The 19,852-nt window shown below is 33.7% G+C and overlaps 1 protein-coding gene across 1 annotated transcript in view; it reads left to right on the forward strand.

Annotated features, from left to right (window-relative positions):
- Positions 1 to 19,852, forward strand: part of LOC132551782 (uncharacterized) — a 53,601-nt gene that overhangs the window by 3,746 nt on the left and 30,003 nt on the right. The window contains exons 4-23 of the mRNA XM_060215926.1: positions 215 to 334; positions 1,437 to 1,538; positions 1,733 to 1,855; positions 2,379 to 2,652; positions 3,933 to 4,038; positions 4,294 to 4,495; positions 4,643 to 4,802; positions 6,430 to 6,556; positions 6,678 to 6,975; positions 7,666 to 7,770; positions 8,616 to 8,704; positions 9,325 to 9,463; positions 11,207 to 11,351; positions 11,770 to 11,879; positions 12,640 to 12,810; positions 13,327 to 13,421; positions 13,885 to 13,996; positions 15,222 to 15,473; positions 16,144 to 16,289; positions 16,858 to 17,059. Of these exons, the coding sequence (XP_060071909.1) occupies positions 215 to 334; positions 1,437 to 1,538; positions 1,733 to 1,855; positions 2,379 to 2,652; positions 3,933 to 4,038; positions 4,294 to 4,495; positions 4,643 to 4,802; positions 6,430 to 6,556; positions 6,678 to 6,975; positions 7,666 to 7,770; positions 8,616 to 8,704; positions 9,325 to 9,463; positions 11,207 to 11,351; positions 11,770 to 11,879; positions 12,640 to 12,810; positions 13,327 to 13,421; positions 13,885 to 13,996; positions 15,222 to 15,473; positions 16,144 to 16,289; positions 16,858 to 17,059 (3,078 nt within the window). The remainder of the gene's footprint in view (positions 1 to 214; positions 335 to 1,436; positions 1,539 to 1,732; positions 1,856 to 2,378; positions 2,653 to 3,932; positions 4,039 to 4,293; positions 4,496 to 4,642; positions 4,803 to 6,429; positions 6,557 to 6,677; positions 6,976 to 7,665; positions 7,771 to 8,615; positions 8,705 to 9,324; positions 9,464 to 11,206; positions 11,352 to 11,769; positions 11,880 to 12,639; positions 12,811 to 13,326; positions 13,422 to 13,884; positions 13,997 to 15,221; positions 15,474 to 16,143; positions 16,290 to 16,857; positions 17,060 to 19,852) is intronic.

The following is a 19,852-nucleotide window of genomic DNA, read 5'->3' on the forward strand; positions in this document are numbered from 1 at the left end:
TTTAGAAATAAAAATATGGTATTAATTGCATATCTTCACTTCGACACATATATTTAAATAAAAAAGCCGATTCATTTATAGATACTAAGGTATACATATAAATTTCATCTCATTCATTTTGCTAAGGTCTTTTTTAATATAACTTGTATATATACGTCATAACATTATCAAAAATCCATCTCAACAAGGTTAATATCATATCATTGTTATATAGACATCAACGAGTGTGTACCGCCGAATCGCTGCGACCCAAACGCTAACTGTACCAACATCCCCGGTTCCTTTGTTTGTACATGCGGGGCATTATTCGAGGGTGATGGATTCAGTTGCAAACGTAAGTACAAATCTTATCACAAAACGTATCATTAATCAACCAAATAACATCGATGATAACCAAGCAAAGTATGCTAAGCAACGTATTCATTTTGAACGAAACTAATGCAAAATATGGTAAACATTAAACATTAGACGGATACTCTTCAAAAAGTATTAGGAGAAAAAGACCAAGATAATCTTGACAAATACAAGTAAGAAGAGTCACGTTCACAAACGAGAACAAGGTAAACGCCAACGGAACAACCAGGTACACTTAAGCACAACAAACACGTCCAGCTTCATATCGTACAAAGAAATGGAGTTTTTTTTCACGATGAGATCATTACGAGGAAAGCGAAATTTTCTCATAATCTTCATCAACTTGCATCATCCGAAACCCTTTATTGTGAATGTGTCAGTTATGTTTTGGAATTGTCTGTCACTAGTGATACTGGGAACAAGTCCTAGAATATCGAATCAACTGCGACATATTAACACAATGGATGTGGGATGTTGCGTTCAAGAAATGGAAACTTCACCCTAGAAAGTTTAAATCGTCATGGTTATCATATATCTTGAAGGAAAACTGTTGTTTCCGCTGAAGTAAAAGATCAAAATAAGTGGCGGATGCAGAAGAACGTGTCTTGTACCTGATTTCAATTTTTCAGGGTGTATAAGATGAATATGGTCAATGAACCTCTTGTTATTTATTGAAAAGGCGTCACGATATATCTGGAAGTGAAATTTGGACTTCATATGGTCTTTGTGTCCTGATTTGATAACAAAAAATGTAAGCCAGAAGATGAACTAATTCCCATAGGACTGCCAATGACCTGTTCGAAGATCATGGCAATAAACTCGATGAAGATATTTTCAGCCATGAATTCGAACATTTTTATGATTTCGTCCTCTGTATATTTCTTCTGTATTTTCTCCCTTTCATCTTGAATTATTTTTCGCGAATTACGACAGGAGACGTGTTTTTCGAATGAGGGTGTTGAAGATTGGCCAAAAGCTTTAATTTCTTTGAAATCCACATGCCATAAATTCCATTTTTGAATTTGAGCAAATATATCAAAAATATTTTTAGAAAGTGTATTGTTTTGTTGTAATTATTGCAGAAATATGTCGAGTGGACTCAAACTGTCACAAACATGCAAAGTGTATCCTTAAGGAATGTGTATGTGATGACGGATACAGTGGAGATGGCATCAACTGTACAGGTAAAATTAATATCTTTAGTACAATATTATAATGATTGTTATTTTCAAAGATCTTCGACCAGGTTGTCGTGAACATTTTAATATGATTAACTTTTAACTCTCTCTACACGAAAAGAAGTTATTTTATGATTCATGATTATATTATTACAAACAATGTATATTACAACAAAATGTTGATTTCTCTCTTTTCCCAGACGTAAATGAGTGTGAAACAGGTGAAAACAACTGCCATTTGAATGCTGACTGTATAAACACCGATGGATCATTCGAATGTACATGTAAATCAGGTTATACAGGCAATGGGTTATCATGCGAAGGTAACTTTTCTAAATACTTATATTTCCCATAAAGAAAATTTGCTTAATCAATGTCAAAAGAAGGCCACTTTCCAGTAAATGCTTTTCATTGAAATAGTGTGTAACGAAGTGAATTTTAATTGAGAAGTTTACACTCATGATACATAAATAAATGCAACACTATTTAGACGATACAACACAAGCAAAAATAGAAACATATTTTAAAATATCATCATCGTTATTCTACAAAGTAGCATAAGAAATTTTATACAAATTTAAGTTATGACTTTTATTCAACATTTACTCATTTAGTATACAAAATTAATATTCGGAAATATTTATATTCTACTTAATGGAATGATGAGATGGCTATACCGATATTCAACAGCCTAGTTTTGAGTTCACTGGTCTTAAAATTGTCTTAAAAGGATAATTTTGTGTTGAAATATTGAAGTGGTGTATTTGATCCATATTTCAGATAATTTGTTATTTTTTAAGAAATATTTCTTTTATGTTTAATTTCCCCTAACTTTGTGTTTTTCAGTGGTGCCACTTTCGTGTCATGAAATTCTCCAGAACAAGCCCACTGCCACATCAAAGACGTACCTCATCGATCCAGACGGCACTGGGCCTATCCCTGCTCTTGAGGTCGATTGTGACATGCGTGGAGACAACATAGGTGTCACTATAGTGAAGACCAAAGTCAAAAGTAAACTTATAACGGCCACTGATCCAGATTTTGATTTACAATACGATGCAACTGTTGAGCAGATTAAAAAGATAGCTAACAATTCTGGATATTGTTATCAGGAAATGAAGTAAGTAGAACGAGAAACTTAACGAGGTTGTAGGGGTTTTGATGTTACAAAAGATGAACAAATATTCATAGTTCTTTTATTTTATCTTTTTAAGTTCTTATGTATTTATACCGTAAAACGGATTTTGTTTCAAATATCATATCCTATTTAACTATTTCAATTTCAATTTCTACTCAAGTGGACCCAGTGAAACTACCAAATTCAGCATGTTCATTTGTCCATTATTTTGGTCATATTAATATCGCTTTGGGCATATAGATGTATTCTTCACAGATTCTGTAAAGTGAGAGAACACTTCCATATGTTAATTAATAAAATCAAAAATTAAAAGAGTGATCAAATTTGTTTAAGATTTTCAGAATATGAATCGATAAAGAATATATATATAATTATTATTAGATACAAGGAAATATTACATTGAAGTTATCTTTAGGAGGACAAGTGTGTTTTCCATGTATTGTTGTCGTCTGCTACAAAATGACCAGCAATTCAGTTTTAAAATTTACTACCCAAAAATGAACATCTCGAACAAGATCAAGAGCGTTTACAAAGTGATTCTGACACAGAACTGAATATGGTTGTTGATGCGCTATTGATACACTGGAAGAGTCACAACAAACATCAAACTACTGTTGTGTCCTGTACGGATATTATGAATGGGGAGCATTCTTTGAGTTTTAGCCTAAGATGACATCGTTAAGCAATCGTCAGTGTTCAAAGAGCTTAAATAATAAATGAATGACCACATGCATTTGCCCATTATTACATGTCAGTGTACATGACCGCCTTACGTTAAAAGAGAGTATAGACGACGTATTTAAAGCCACAAAAGGAGTTTCGCAACATAAATGCTAAAAATTTCTCCTCTCCTCCGAAAGTTTGGGATTTTACCCTCTTCGCCTTACGCTAAAGCTGAAAGAAAGCTTCTAATTAATCAAATCCTAACTGAAACTGGAATGAGTACTTGGCATTCGTCGCTATCGACTCGGAATGGCTTCGTGTGGCATGTTTAAACAGTTCATCAAAGAAGAGAACTTTGTCAAATATAATAAAATAATATCACTGTGCGTCTTCTGATATTTTGGTTGTAGTGACTACTTCGTATTTCATGAATTTAAACACAGTTCACAAATTGTGTTATCAATTAAATCAATTCAATTTTCATCCTTTACCTTATCATTTCCTTGCTCAAGTTTGCTGGTGTTTCCCCTGTTATGAATAGGGAGGTGTAATTAATGTGTTCATGAATGCATGAATCTGCTTCATAATCTATTTTACAGAGCAATATGTCGACGGTACAGTGTGATGTTAGCTAATGGTACTCATTGGGTGGACGGAAATGGAGAAAAACATACGACATGGGCCGGTTCATCTGTAGACGGGATGGTAACAAAAAACCTCATAATATGTAGCTTCCCTTATGGAACAATAAAACCACAGTGTAATATCTCACAATATCGATCGGATTGCGAATTGAAAAAGCTCTTCTGAACATACCTATCAGAAATAACATTGCTGTTCATCCATCTGTCTGTTCTGCTCTTCTCTTTTTGTTTTCTTAAAAATCCTTATTAAATGATTTCTATTTTCATCATTTTCATCAACATCTAATTTCTATGTATTTGAATTTCTGTTGTGTAGTGTCCCTGTGGACAGCTTGATGGTTTCTGTCAAGTTCGGGGATCCCATTGTAACTGCGATGGTTCTGCCAATTTGGTAGAAGACAGTGGCAAACTGATTTCGCGGGAATTATTACCGATACAGTCGGTGCACATGCAACTAACGGGAGTGCAGAGATTCACAACAGAAATCGGTGCGGTGGTGTGTAGTCCACAGCCTTTCGGTAAGTAATTTAAGTAGTTTGAGAGTGTATACATAATTATAGGCTCTTGAATTAGAGATTTATGAAATGCATCTTAGGTGTTTTTGTAAACCATGGTTTTAACAGTTTAAACTTAGAGATAAATTTGAAATCTCATTGCTTTTTAAGATATTCCGAAGGATTGTGACGAAGCAAAGCATAAGCTAGGTCAGAAAAAGAACACGGCCTTAATCATAGATATAGACGGTCCATCTGGTGAGGGGGAACCTGTATTAGTGCACTGTGACATGGAGACATACCCACATGTGGGCGTCACAGTAGTACCGACGTAAGTAGTCTAATCACGTTTATAGTTATTAGCATAAATTAAATTTTCTATTTACGAAAATATGTAGTACCCACGTAAACATCTAATTACGTAAACAATTAGCATCAATGTAAGTATTGTAATGATATTTGTGTACGCAGATAGTACCCATGTAAGTATTCTATTTTAGTCAAAAGGATAGGAGAAGTTTTCCGCTTATACATATTTACACCTTCTGCTGACATTTGAATCATATTACATACATTCATAGTCATTATTGACACAACCACATGAAAAATTGACTTGGAAAACAACTGACCAAAGGTACTGCACGCTGTACTTCCAATGTTGTTAAAGTTTTCTATCGCACTTTTTTCTTCATTCATTGGTTTTTCTCCGAGGCGAACAGGCGCATTAGAATTCTGGACATCCATTTTGACTTAAACAAACCAATACATAGTATGAGTATTTAGAAAGATTTGTCATACGTGCATTTTGATTTAAAGTGTTTGGCGAAGAAAATCATGAAATCACGCAATGCATTTTTATCGACTTTGAGAGATTACCTTTCGAATTTTTTCAATATTACCAAAGTAACTTTATACTGGTAAACACTTTTGCGTGCACATTGCCTATACATTCGAATTTTCCTTTCTATCAAATACTTATTATTTGACACCAGAATATTTCTTTGTGCAAAATTACTATATCAATTACGCACAGTAAGCATAATGCCTATGTTTTCTGTAAACAAAATTTTTAGAAGACAATGAAGTATTTACACCAAAGCATCCCCTGTATATTTTATCTATTTGTTATTTAAAGTTTTTTGTATATCATCATAATGCCAAGTATCGTATTTGTTTTAATGCTGCTGCAAGCACAGACTACAACAAATTAGATAGATATTAATACACAATATAACCACATCAAACAATAAATTTCACTGCATCACACAGCTTTTGTTTCCTTCTAGTACATTTCAGTGACACCAATGACATAAAATTTTTGAACCTAGGCGACGACCGAAAAACAAAAATCCAAATTGGTCGAAAGGAAAGGAAGAAACCATATGGGATGCAACATTCCAATAATTCAATTCTTTTTATCATTTTCAGTATTGAATGATTATACATGCCAAGTGTATATCATGAAGAGTGCCAATATTCAAATAAATCAAATTATCACGATTTTTGTGAAATCGACAACTGACGGATAAAATCATAACACTTGGTTTCAAAAGATGCAAGTTATGGGGAAGCTTTACGGTCGTCATAGTGACTCATTGGTATACCTTGTTCTCATTTAAAAGCATGACATTTCTTACTTGGATTGACCAAGATTTACATGGCCGGTGTCATTGGTGAAGCAGAAGACACGTACACTTCTGGAACACCTGGTCTAATTTTTCTTGTATTTTTGTCAAGAATCTCCGTGTAAATCTTTCTTTGCTTACATTTTGCCCTAGTTTTATTGAATTTAAGTTTAAATTTCCTTATTGTTTATTGTACATCAGTTTAGTACTCGGCTTAAGCAATGATGCTAAGCACCAAACAACATACACAGCAGCAGAGAATAAGTTGTATAAATTAGGTAGAAATAGGAAGCTTTGTTTTATTATCACTATACGACCTGCTTTCTTCCGTAGAACCGTCATCAAACAACCGACAGGCCCAGGATTGGTCCCAATATCCTATCCCATAAACAATGATGTTGTAGCGAAGATAGTTGGTTTCTCGAAATTCTGCGTACAAGAGGCAGCATTTAATTGTATGGTATGTTTCACTGTGTTAACGTAATTTTCATTTCTTATATTGAAAATTAACTAATTAGCTTTAAATTTGATTAAAATATATTAAATGTATTCTGACATAATTGTACAATTTCTTTTTTCAGAACACCGATTTACAAGACTTCTATTTCACAAATATTAGAAATGAGAAAAGGCATTTCTTCCCTGGCAGTTTAAATCGGGACGGAGCGTGTCCATGTGGCTTGCTATCAACGTGTGCTGACCCCAATAAATTATGTAATTGTAACTTGAAAGATGGGGTAGAGAGGATGGACTTTGGCGCAGAGTTTGATAAAGATAATTTACCTATTACAGCAATGTATTTTGGAGACGTAGGAAGAGCAGCAAATCAGAATGCTTCATATACTATCTCTTCTCTCAAATGCAGCCAGCAGGCATTCTGTAAGTATATGATAGTGTGATATATGATTATGTGATTAGAAACCTCCAGGCCATACTATAGTGTTTTTATTTCTTACTACTTACTTACTATTTAACGGATTGAGATATTGAAAAACTCAATATTGGTGTGGAGGTGAATGCCAGAAGATAGAGTTATTTAGTAATGACCCTAAGGCAGTTTAAAGTAGTTACCAAACTCTACTCACTTTCGAAGAAGTTTGCCAACAATTTGTATTAAAAACAATATGCAATATGATTTCTTTTTCATTTTGGTCAACAAATGCGGAACATACCTGTCGCACCGGTATATCTAGGTTTTTGGTGTGACTAATTTTGTGATTTTGTCAAATCTAAAAATGTACATATTACTTCTTTTGAAAACGATATATAGAACAGTTTTTCCCGTTTCGCTTTTTATTTATTTATTTATGCTTTTCGATTTTAATAACTGATATTCTCTGAAATGAACTACTCGTTCACTCACAAAAGATAAAACAAATAAAAAAACGGGACTTCCCGTAAAACCCTACTTTTTATGGTTTCTTCATTGGTTCTTCATTTGGATACCATGGTAGTCCTGTATTCAAATAATTTTACTCTGTTTTTCTTCCTAAATGATTTTCATTTTACTTTTCTATGTACATTTATGTATTTTCCATGAAAACATTATTTATCATAACTATGACACAGCAATTGAAGCCAGTTGCGAGTCGTACCTGAGGGATAGAGGAAGAAATTATAGCTATGTCTATATGATAGACACCGATGGTCCAGAAGATAGACAAGGAGACCCAGGTAATTGATGATGTTTTAATTCGATACTTTCATCTATTTTCACATTTTATTATAACTTCTACCTCTTGTTTAGCCTTTAACTTAGCAACATTAACATTGTAATTAATTCGTATACGACTATTTCATTAGTCTTTAACGCTATCAAACCCCTTTCTAATTTTCTTTTACTATCCGTAAATGGCATGAAACAAATTGAATTGAATCACTTTAAACTGCACACTCACAATACGAAATATGATGTGTTTTAATTTCACAGATGACAAATAAGTTGATTCATTTTCGACACACACACACACACACACACACACACACACACACACACACACACACACACACACACACACACACACACACACACACACACACACACACACACACACACGTATATACAAACTTTCAGAAAACACCCTATGAAGGTCATTAAAAGAAATTGAAAAGAATAAACATTCTGTAGTGATTCGATTAACGACATGGCGTATGCTTGTATGAATTAAAGTATAGCTGAAGGATAACCAAACATCAGGGATCGCAAAAAATTATTCGCTATTATCATATTCAATTTTCAGTTATTCAATAGATTATAAGATAAAATGATTAAGTCACTGTTTACGTAAAACCTATTGTTGTTTCGCCCTCGTTCAAACGAATTGACTTCGCCTAGAGTTAAATTTTACCCTGAAATGATGATAAAACAACACGTTGTTAAGCTTCAACGCAATACTTCGGTTTTTACATAGATTATGAAAAAAGACTTTCACTATGGTAAACGTTTTCCATATACAGTATTCAGCAATATATGTAATTCGATATTAAAGAATATTTTATCTGATTTAAATACTCCACAGCTAATGTTCCACCTTTCCCTGTGGAATGTCAAATGTACACTAATCCACCACATGGAGTGACTGTTATTCACTACGAGTCAGAAGGATCGGTAGGTATAGTGCTTAGATAATAATAAAACCAAGGAACAATGCATGGTTTCTGTAAAACACCTTTACAATGAAGTGTTATGATGGAACAATTTAAGTGGATGTTTTGGTTTTTCCTTTAAAAATCCCTGTGAACAGATGAGGCTTTACCATTCTTGACCAAAATTAACAATGCTGGTGTTGTCGATGAAGTGGAACATATGGTCTCATATAAGCTATCTTGTAATTATTTCCGTGTAAATCTTTCTTTTGTACATATTTTTCAATAACTTTTACTAGCTGAGTTTAAATTTTGTTAAACAATTTGAGATTTTGTTAAAGTATGGGTATTTTCCTACTGCCATAATACATTGTTATTCCATGAATAACTTAAATAATCACAAAAATAACTAATTTCTTCATTTATATCAGAAGGATCAGACCCAACACTGTATCAGTCTTAATATCATTATCCCTTTTTATAACCTCAAAACAGCATTTTAAGTCACCTGAAGATGGTCCTTCTTCATCGTCAAAACACATATGCCACCTAGGAAAATAATCCATTAATACAAAACTACATAATAGTATAGAATTTACATTATCAAAGCCTCACATTTTTCATTTTTTCCCTAAAAAATAGAGACAAATTGAAGGTGTTATGGAATATGTGTATCGCATGGTTGACAACAAGCAACTGCAGAAATTGATGGTTCGTTCAATTTACTGTACTCAAGCTGTTTCATACACCTGCAATGTACCGGGAAAAGTTCACAATGCTAGTAAGTACGACAACATAATAATCACACATATTTTATTTGAACCTACTGTAATTGTTGTTTTCAATTGTTCACATTTTAGCGGTTTTTAAGTTCCTATCAGTAGTTTGACTGGTAGTCGAATCTAGATGCATCAAACTTTACATAGAAGAAATTTTGTATCTTGTTTATGTAATTTGAAAAAATATCAAAACAAAAATCAATAATTCATAATGGTAAATCAACTTTGGCAAAAAAGCGAAACATATCCATCATTAAGATTTACCGATAAAGATATTCCCCGAAAGCAGTAGTAATTGCGAGGAATAGTTCCTCTTTGTAACAGTCGTCTTTTAAACTACTCTACTCTCACCTGTAAATAAAATGAGGCTGTTGTGTGATAAAGTGGATTAGTTTACTCCCGTTAGTTTCAACTCTTATTATCTTTCGTATTCTGAATGCTCAAATTAATAAACGCGCGTGGTTTTGTAAAAACAAATTCACAGCAAAGTTTTACACGCAACGCATTCGTAACAGAATGGGAAAGAATACTTTAAATTGGAAAGCGATATTCATATCTTATTGTTCACGTGATCTTACCAATTATTCATATTAAATAAAAGACAGCGCTACATGAAGCACATTATCATTTTAATCAGTTACTACAAGGCAGTGTTGTTCACAGGCTATTACAGCCAGACCTGTCAAGTCTGCGAGTGGCTTTTGTTTTTATCTCGATTTCATATTATTGTAGTTACTATGAATAACATCTCATTGCCACCAGTGAATATCAAATAATCAAAACAAAACAAAGACATACTCGGGTATATTTCATTTTGCAAGTTGGCCTCCAGTGTTGATTCAGATATTATTCACCGAAGAGTAGATGCTGCCAGGATCACAGGACTATGAGTTGACATCATTTTGGGGCCACTATGATCGTCATTATGTCAACGCTTTGCACGTCGCCTCATTATAGAATGACGTTAATGATTTCTCTGAGTTTTTCAAGGATGTAAACATATAACGAAGAAAACAATTTTAAATTAGTAAAAAAGGATAATTTTCTAAATGATATCCGAAATATAAAAAAAAAATTGAGGGTGTTTTTTGCCTTTATTTAATCCTTAAACGTCTGTCAGATTGTATCCATTGTCATTATGAATGCGATCTGTGAGCAAGACAAATAATGATGGCGTCCTAACGTCATTCTATTGATCTCTCAACCATATTACATTCATATTGGCAGTAAATACAATTAAAAGACGTTCTATTAATAATTAGAGCAAATAACACCATTGGGTTCATTTCGTTACCCTGGAATTGACAGCAGGTATATGTAAACGGTTCTATCACCAGAAAAACTTGGATATCATGAAAACCTAGGAAGAACACTGTGTAGGTTGTTAATTTTGAGGTATTTCATCTTATCGTTTCTTTTCTATAACGTCATTTATCCTCCAACGTTTCAGTAAAATTGTAAAAAAATAAAATTAAGAAAAGGAGTCATTAAGAAATCTTTTACTTTTCCTTTTTATTAACAACTCGTGAAAAACAGTATGTGATTTAAAATGTGAACAGTGAAAACAGAAGAGCATGAATCTATCTCGAAACCACATAAACATGCAACAAATTTTATAGTAATTTCAACCGCATTTAAGTTAATCTCTTAAGTAATATAACTGAGCAAACGAACAACCGGATGATGAAGTCAATTTACATGTTCAAAAACTTATCTTTCAATATATAAATTAATTCATTATTCAGGTGGAGATTCGATAATATCCTGGATTGGGCTAGACGGTGCGACTCATGAATATTTGCATGGCCAAGATGGAAGCAGTTGCCAGTGCGCTTTGACCAACACTTGTGATGGATCTGGGGTGTGCAATTGTGATGGCAGCTCATCAACGTACGTACATGATATTGTGGATTAATTCAGTTTAACGTTCTACTTCTTAACTGCATATTTTTTCAATGATGGCGCATCCACAACAATTACGATCCATCATGTAAATCAAATTTGTTTACTTGTAGCGCAAAAGTATAATGCAAAATTTCAATCCATTTACCCCAAACTTAATAAATTTCATAATTGCATTTAAGTTGATAACCTGTCAAAGATGTAAATATAATGTTTGTTTTTGTTCGCTAAAAAGGGGTTATTCGAATATTGATTAATTGAAATGTGGAAAGCTGAAGACAATGGATTTTGTTGAGAGATATTCTTCAGATAAATCAAATATGGGGCACTTCTCCGAATTCGAACTTGGTGTAGGACTTATTCGTATATCTTAACATTGTATTGATTGAAATCAATCTTTTTGCAGGTCAGATTCTGGCAATTTATTCAACAAGGAACATTTACCTGTGATGAATTTCACCTTTGCACAACCTCAAAGCAGTAACAATCTTAACCTTGGACCGCTTATGTGTTTTGGTAGGTACATGTTGAACTACTGTCTGCAAACTCTCAATAATAATATTATTTGTATCCCTATAATAATATTATTTGTATCCCTATCTTAAGGTTATATGTCTTCCAAGACATGCGATATTTATTGATTTTGATTTTAAGAATAGAACAACAATCTAAACACGGAAAGCTTGGTTACCGAGGATGATAGCGATGTTTTTCATTAATCAACCATTTTCTAACAATAAATGAAATAGATTATTTTCTACAGTTGGAATTCTTCCCCACCCACCATACATGTGGATGTGTTATCTTTGCCTGCGTATTGTATTGGAAACAGAAAAAAAAATATATATGCAGATTCGATATGTCCTATTTACATTTCACTTCGGATGTTAGGAGTAAAATAGTGATGTAACAAATGCATTTCAGGATGAAAAATGTCAACCTTATCCCTGACTCTATTTCCACCGAAAACGTGCTTGAGACCTCTAATTCCTCTCAAAACGATATCCCGATAGGGGATACAGGAGGACAATTTCATTATACTGTACACCCTGTACTCATCATAATGAATAGATCGCAGAATAATAACGTTAATCTCAATGTCAGAGGTCAAGCTGATATCATTATAAGACAGGGCAAACGTGTTTATCAAACTGATATCCCCGATGCATTTCTGCGAGTATATTATGATTTTGCTGCTCAACTTTAAAAGTTGAAAAATTATATTTTATGTTGTTTCACTAGCTTGATATGTATCACAATATATTAAACGTTATAGAGATCCGCCCTACCTGTAAGAGTCTGCTGGATGGCAGACGACAAAAAATGGAAAGCGAAGTACCTATACCAACAAATACCCAATACACTGTTGATCCTGACGGGGCTGGTGGGGTGAAACCGTTTGTTGTCTTCTGCAAGTTCCCACAGACCATCGTATCTATATCTCCAGGTTTGAACAAAAACTCTTTGTATAGTAACTAAAAATGTAAAAGAGATTTAGTAGTGTTTTGAGTATCTGTGTATAGACTCTCTTTACAACAATGTCGGAATGAATCAAGAAAACAAAATTTTCTAAATACATAAATCATTATATTAATCATTCTAAGGGGCAATCTAGTTCCCTCTTGATACATCTTCGTTTAAATATTGTTCCTTATTCCTTTTGATATATGTAATTACTTCACTTTACTTAATTTCACTTGCAGTAATTGTAAGACATAGCTTTTACGCAATATTGACATTTTTTTAAATATTTACATTCATAATTTTGAAATTGTCATATTGCATTGTGAAACTCATCATGATAAAGATTCTGCGAAAAAAGATTAAGTTTAAGATTAAGTAAAAAAGAACGGAATTATCACCGTACCTAAATATCATTGAGGTAAACACAAGGAATCTGAAGACGATTTTATGGTAGCTATACTACTTACTACACTAACACTCATGCTGGTCTTCCTTGTAGACGCCGAAAACTCCACTGGAACTTCAGGAGGCGATGGCGTCAACAAATGTTTTAACATTACGTACAATAATGGTATTTCTCCCGAACAAATACAGGTAGGTCAATGTCATCAGCTAGCAGCGCGCACACAGGTCATCATTTTTGTTTTTGTAAATATTTAGCTATTTCTTACCTTTTCAATTTTATTATGATTATTATCTGAATTGCTATTTTATTAACTTTATAGATTGTTTTCAACAATGTAAACATTGCTATTCCAATGGTATCATTTTCACATTATGAACAGTATAGATTAATGCGCTTTTATTGAAACAAAAAATCATGTGTATTTTAGCAGCTTGTTGTGATGATTCCAGAAATCATGGTTTAATATCGATCGATATTTTGACTAAATAAGTCAGTTTAAACACCTTTATTTCGTTTATCTGTGGTCTAGTTACAGCTGTTTAGATGGCGGAATGTTTCTTTACAAAATTAAGCTGCATAATATTGTTTAGTTATAACTGTAGCTGTAAGTAAGCAAATAAGATCATCTCGATTGCATCATCTTTCTTGCAGGCACTGATAGACAGATCAGAGCATTGTACACAACATCTGAGTTACGAATGTCGTAATGCGCCAAGGACTGACAATGTCTTTTACAGGACTTGTAGTGGTGATAAGCAACCAGGTAAAATATATCATACTTCTTGTTTGCATACATGTAACTATTTATCTATGGAGTGATTTTATCGATTTACTTAATTACGTGGTATTTCAAGAACGAAAATATCGTTTTGGCAGTAAATCTCTAACTTAGACGATATTATATTCTCCAAATTCAGCATCTCAATAATACCTGTTTTGTATCTTAGTGAATAAACATTTATGCATTAGATAGTAATATTGTCAGTTATGTATTTGTCTCTAGTAGATCCTGGATTAAACTGCACATCTCTACATAACAGTTCATTTATTCCCTGAACCATGTATTGAAAGTTGATATTGACATCAATAAATTATTAGTCTCCCATCGGGAACAGGGACTATGGTCGTGCGTTGTGTCCGTATTTCCATGTATTATCCACCTACCTAGTCCGGTCTTAATCTCATTTTGACATTTGCCGTTCCTCGAAGAAAAAGTCTGGAACCATCTCCTTTTATGGGTGTATGGGTTTATGTTGTTGAGACTGTGTATTGGTGGGGGACTTATTCGTCGAATTGCCTTGTTTGTTTATGCAGTGACTGTTCAAGATTTTTGACTCGTTGTTTTTAAGGAACAGAAACACCGTTTTGGTTGAAAATCAAGTCAAATGCACGTTTAGATTTTGATGATATATTACCTCAACTTTGATTGATCGATTTATTGTCGGATTGTTAGCTGAATGTTGATAGGATTTGCCACTTTTGAGTGCTCATTTTTGTACTGTGGGTATACGCAAGTGAAGTGTGAAAATAATGCAGGTAGCAATACTTGAATCATTTGTTCAATTTTAGTCAGTAGTAAAATCCTCGACAAGAAGTTCTCGTAGCAAAAATGTACAGTCCATCGGAATATTGGTTAAAACAAAACGATACTCTTGCTAAGTTTATGGTAAGGTGTTTTGTTCTCCTTGCAATAAAATTCGTATCAATCTTTCTAAAAATGTTAGCGCATAACAGGGATGCTGATATTATGTTTGATGTCCCCTATATACTTATTATCGAAAGGAAATTCCGATGATGTACGTATTCACAACGCATCAGATACCCTCAGCAGATCAAGGTGTTTAGGTCATTCTTCTGCATGTTGATGGAGAGCGGCTATCATCTAAAGACACGGAATAAAACTAAGCTTGTTTGCATCAATTTCACTAGACAATAATGAAATCTTTGCATAAGTTTTCCAAAAATGTGTTAATGGTATTTTCATTTAGGCTGGGGTGGCTCAAATGGAGACGATTCTTGCGCATGTGGAGTGACAGGCACGTGCGTAGGAGGTACTGATGCCATGTGTAACTGTGACAGTGAGGATGACAATCTCTACACAGATGAGGGTTGGATACACAACAAAACGCGACTTCCGGTCTGTCAAGTGTGCATTTCACTGGACCCATTAAGTGATACGGTGGCATCTCGGTCCGGTTCCTATAAAGTGACAGATTTGATCTGTAACTCTGCTCCTATTGGTTTGTACTCAAAGCATTATATTCTTTCTTCATTTATTTCGAAATGTACTGGTCGCCAACCAATCCTCGCCAATGCATGATATATCGCAATATTCGTGCACACTGATTTTCAAGAATTAATATATAACAATTTGAAATTTCTTTGTGCTATTAAAACCATTCAGCATTTGTAGGGATTTTTACTCAATACAATGCAAAGATGTATTTCAAGATAGGATTTAAATTATGTATCATTAAACAAAATATGACATGAGCAATTAACCAGAATTAAAACAATTTAGTTGTTAAGTAACTGCATAATTTTGAAATCTACCTAAGTATTGGGTTTACAACGCAAAAAAACTAAATGGTAATCGATTATGAAAGATGACATTTTCTTCCTTGTCTTGATGAGGAGTAAAAGCCATAGTGTATTGACGTTTGGAATAATCAGGTACATTTTGCTTTATGCGGAACGTGGATTGAATTTATGCTTTATTTGAATAGTTGTATTGTCATTTTAAGGTATGTCAAGTCTTACTATTATTTTCCAAACAGAAACACGGGATCTAACATTCGCTTGCGCTAATATCATATCATTTATAAAACATACTGATAATTGAATATTTTGGACATTGTCGATGTGAATACGCATGTTTGAGAAACTTTAATTCAGATTTTGATTAATCAGGCATTGTGGGGTCGTGTCAGGACCGTATAAATGCTGGTATCCTGGAATCGGGTACAATCTACGTAGACCCAGATGGTCCAGATAAGGGCAATCCTTCCTATCCAATATATTGCCGTATAATTGCTAGACCTCCTATGGGCATTGCGGTAAGCATGATGAAAATACAGATGGAAATTATATAAAGATTATGAATATTTCAGTTAAAAACAGTATCCGGGTGTGAGATACATATGGACTAATTCGACAGTGTATCGAATGATAGAGATGTTATCTTAAAAGCTGTCTTTTTAAACTTTCAAAAGCAATGATGATTAACTTTCAAATGATAAGACTCGTGATAATTTTGGGGAAAACACTTCATTTCATCAATGAAGTGAACTCGCTTGATTTGCTTTCATTTTTCATCATAACAAAGATACGGAAATTGATAGACATTGTATTGGCAATCTACCCAATTTGGTTGTAACTTTAATACGATTGCGAAGTCAATTCAAAATAAAAAATGACTTGCACAATATTTTGACATCTGCGTAAAAATCAACTTCATTAGCGTGTATGAAATTCCTCTGAGATCCGTTTAAGCGACTCTTTGCTTCAAGATATACGACATTAGTGTAGACAGATATTGTCTCAAACTGGAAATAAGTCTGCTGAGTTGTAACGAGTTTTTGTTATAGACAAACATGGTCTTTCATTTTTTTTTTATCTTTAAAGGAAATCCGTCCGATCGAACCAGAACCTCCTGTATCTGAGAATGGAACTGTCGTTATCTACTACTTCGTCTTTGAGATATTTTATATTGCTGAGCTGGTTGAGAAATCCGTGTATTGTGAGCAGGCTATTTTTCTACTGTGTGGTGATGCGCAGATACCAGCAGATGGAAGGCATATGGACGACTGGATACAAGGACCAAACGGTACCATACGTCTTTAAAATACCATTCTGTTTTTTAATCTGCTTCTTTTATTAAGTTCTCTGAACGAAGTGGGGTACTATTGTTTTTACGCCGTTACTTATTATTATTGTTATAACAATAATGAGTATTTAAATACCAGTGTACTTATGATGTTAAAGAAATGGTAATTTTTGAAAGTGTCCTAATATTGGTCAAGGAGTCGGGTGGCACATGATACAGCGAACGTGGTGAAAACAAATAAAAATCAAAATATTAAACTTGATGAAATGATAAGTAAATAGAAATAAAAAAAAAAAAACCCAAAAAAAACAAGTTAATATTGTTTCAATTGAGCTTCAAAATGCAGTAATGCCCGTGTTCCAAGTTTAAACATAGCTACGATGACGTCATTTGGAGCAACTTCTGTGTTGTTTACAAGCTTTACAATACTGATCCATTAAAAATGCGCATATGATCTAGTAATATAGTGTATATTGTACCATTTGATACAATATGGCGCCTTGACAAACCTACGATATTGGATTTAACACCGTATGTACCCATATCAGTTGTTGTATAGTCGATATGGTCATTAACGCATTAATTATTTATCATGTAACTACTTTAATTAACAAGTCAGCCGCTGATAAGTATTTATCTATAACTATATCATTGGGGTTCTGTCACACATGATACACTGACCAGGATAAACTATTTTACATATACATGACACAAGTTGACCATCCATACATTTGTATCTGAATTGTGCACTCTTTATATAACCTTGTCATTGATGCACGTCTCATGGAAATCATTCATGAAGGATACATCAAGCCAGAAAAAGACGGAGATTTAACGTGATTTCTGAACTAAACGTCATTTCTACAATTTATTTATTCAAGACTTAGATTAAGTGAGCGCTAGTAACCAATCAACTTATTAAATTAGATTAAAAGGTTGTCTTTTGAGAGCATGACCGTGTAGATTATTTTCAGTACTGACTCTTCAAAACTTTAGAACGTTACAGACAACCAATTTTACGACGGAAGCAACCAGACGATTATTAAACTATACATGCACGTTTCGGCAAGTAACTTTGTACAACATCCCTGTTAGGTCATATAATCTACGTTAGTCACCATATTTACAGATCAGCTGTTGTTATTCGCTACCATCACGAATATAAAAATTCGGATTATTATGTATTGTGATATTTAACAACCTAAGCGGTAATAAGTATTTATAATATTTATTACTTTGTAGTCAGATCAGTTTTTGTATCGTGGCTATGGTCATTAACAAGAAATTTGGTTACATATAAAAACTTATTTTATAATCATTATTATCATTTATACGCCGCGCTTTGCACGAACGAACCTTTGCCTGTGCATAGATGGCTAGGCGGATTTTATGCTTTCAGCTATTCTTTTCTTCGATATAACATCGAATATGGCGGTCAGAGTCTCTAACTGGTTAAAATTTAACGGGAACTAACTCAAGTTTGGAATGTATTTTTTTCTAAAATCAAAGATGGCCGCCACAGAAACTGAAATTTTGATAAAAATTAAGAGATAAGTGTTGTCTAACGCAAGGAACACAACGGTGTTAATGGTGTATGTCAAGGCTCTTACATATGTTAATTTATGGGTGCATCAGCTATCTTTTGTCCAGCGTTGTCTGGTAGAGTCTCTTGACTGACCACGCATGACTGCCTCAATTATCTAGAGTCAGATGTCAGGTATTTTGCTTTATTGAAGATATTCTCAGCTGTTGAGTAGAATTATTTCCTACCATGGGTAGTTTGGGGGACTTGTGTAGTTGTCTCCGTTATATTTTGACTTGTTCAAATGTACAGTCGTTATGTCCGCGCAACGAAGTTAGAGGGTCTGTCTGTCTGTCTGTCTGTCTGTCTGTCTGTCTGTCAGTTTTTGCATAACCTTTTGAAACAATTAATATGAAACTGAATAGGAACTAAAGAAAACATGTATATGTTCCTTCATGTTTTCATTGACTTTAATGAAATTTGGTAAAATGGCGTACGTACTTAATCACAGTCTATAATTTGGCAAATCAGGCATTTCCAGAAAGGTTTCTATGAAAACAATGAAAGTTGTCTATAAGGGGGTTGAAGAGTTGCAATAACCATAGTTCTATTTTCCATTTTTTTCAAAACCTCCAAAGTTATTTGATCGCCATGATAACCAAATAAGACCTATGACTACAGAGATGTTGTCGGGAGTTCTAAACTTCGACCCAAATTGCGATAAAACTTTACAAATATGACATGGACCACACGGATTTTGTTTGTTTCCTTTGTTATTGTTCACCATACACATGTATGTCAAATAGCTCGTATATCTTTGGAACAATTTTATTCAAACTCATCAAAGCTTATGATTTGACACAAAAGATGTTTCCAGAATTGCTGCTCTAGAACAAATTATGGTGGTAACCGATTTTTTAAAAACTGAAGTGTTGCCGGAGTAAGTTTAAAATTATATATTGGATGGGAAATGCATTCGTTTGTGGTATTGTTTGCTTAAACGTTGGTTCTCCTTTGGTTACCATGGTTACCAAAAGAAAATATATGATAAGGCAAAATCTTTTCCAATCTGCTTTCTTTTAAAATCTAGGAATTCAACAGCAATTTGCGGGATTTGGATTAAATTGTACATTACAGCAAACGTGAGCACATGTATGAACGTATGACCATGGATGATACCACTTAAAATATCATTGGAAGATTAATTTTCAACATTTTAAACAAATTAAGTATTTTCAATCCAGTCAAGAGTAAGCTAATTGTATGGGGTG

Source organism: Ylistrum balloti, unplaced genomic scaffold, assembly GCF_031769215.1.
Source record: "Ylistrum balloti isolate Yb309-2 unplaced genomic scaffold, AGI_CSIRO_Ybal_v1 Utg370214, whole genome shotgun sequence".
In the NCBI taxonomy this organism is placed as follows: Eukaryota; Metazoa; Mollusca; class Bivalvia; order Pectinida; family Pectinidae; genus Ylistrum; species Ylistrum balloti.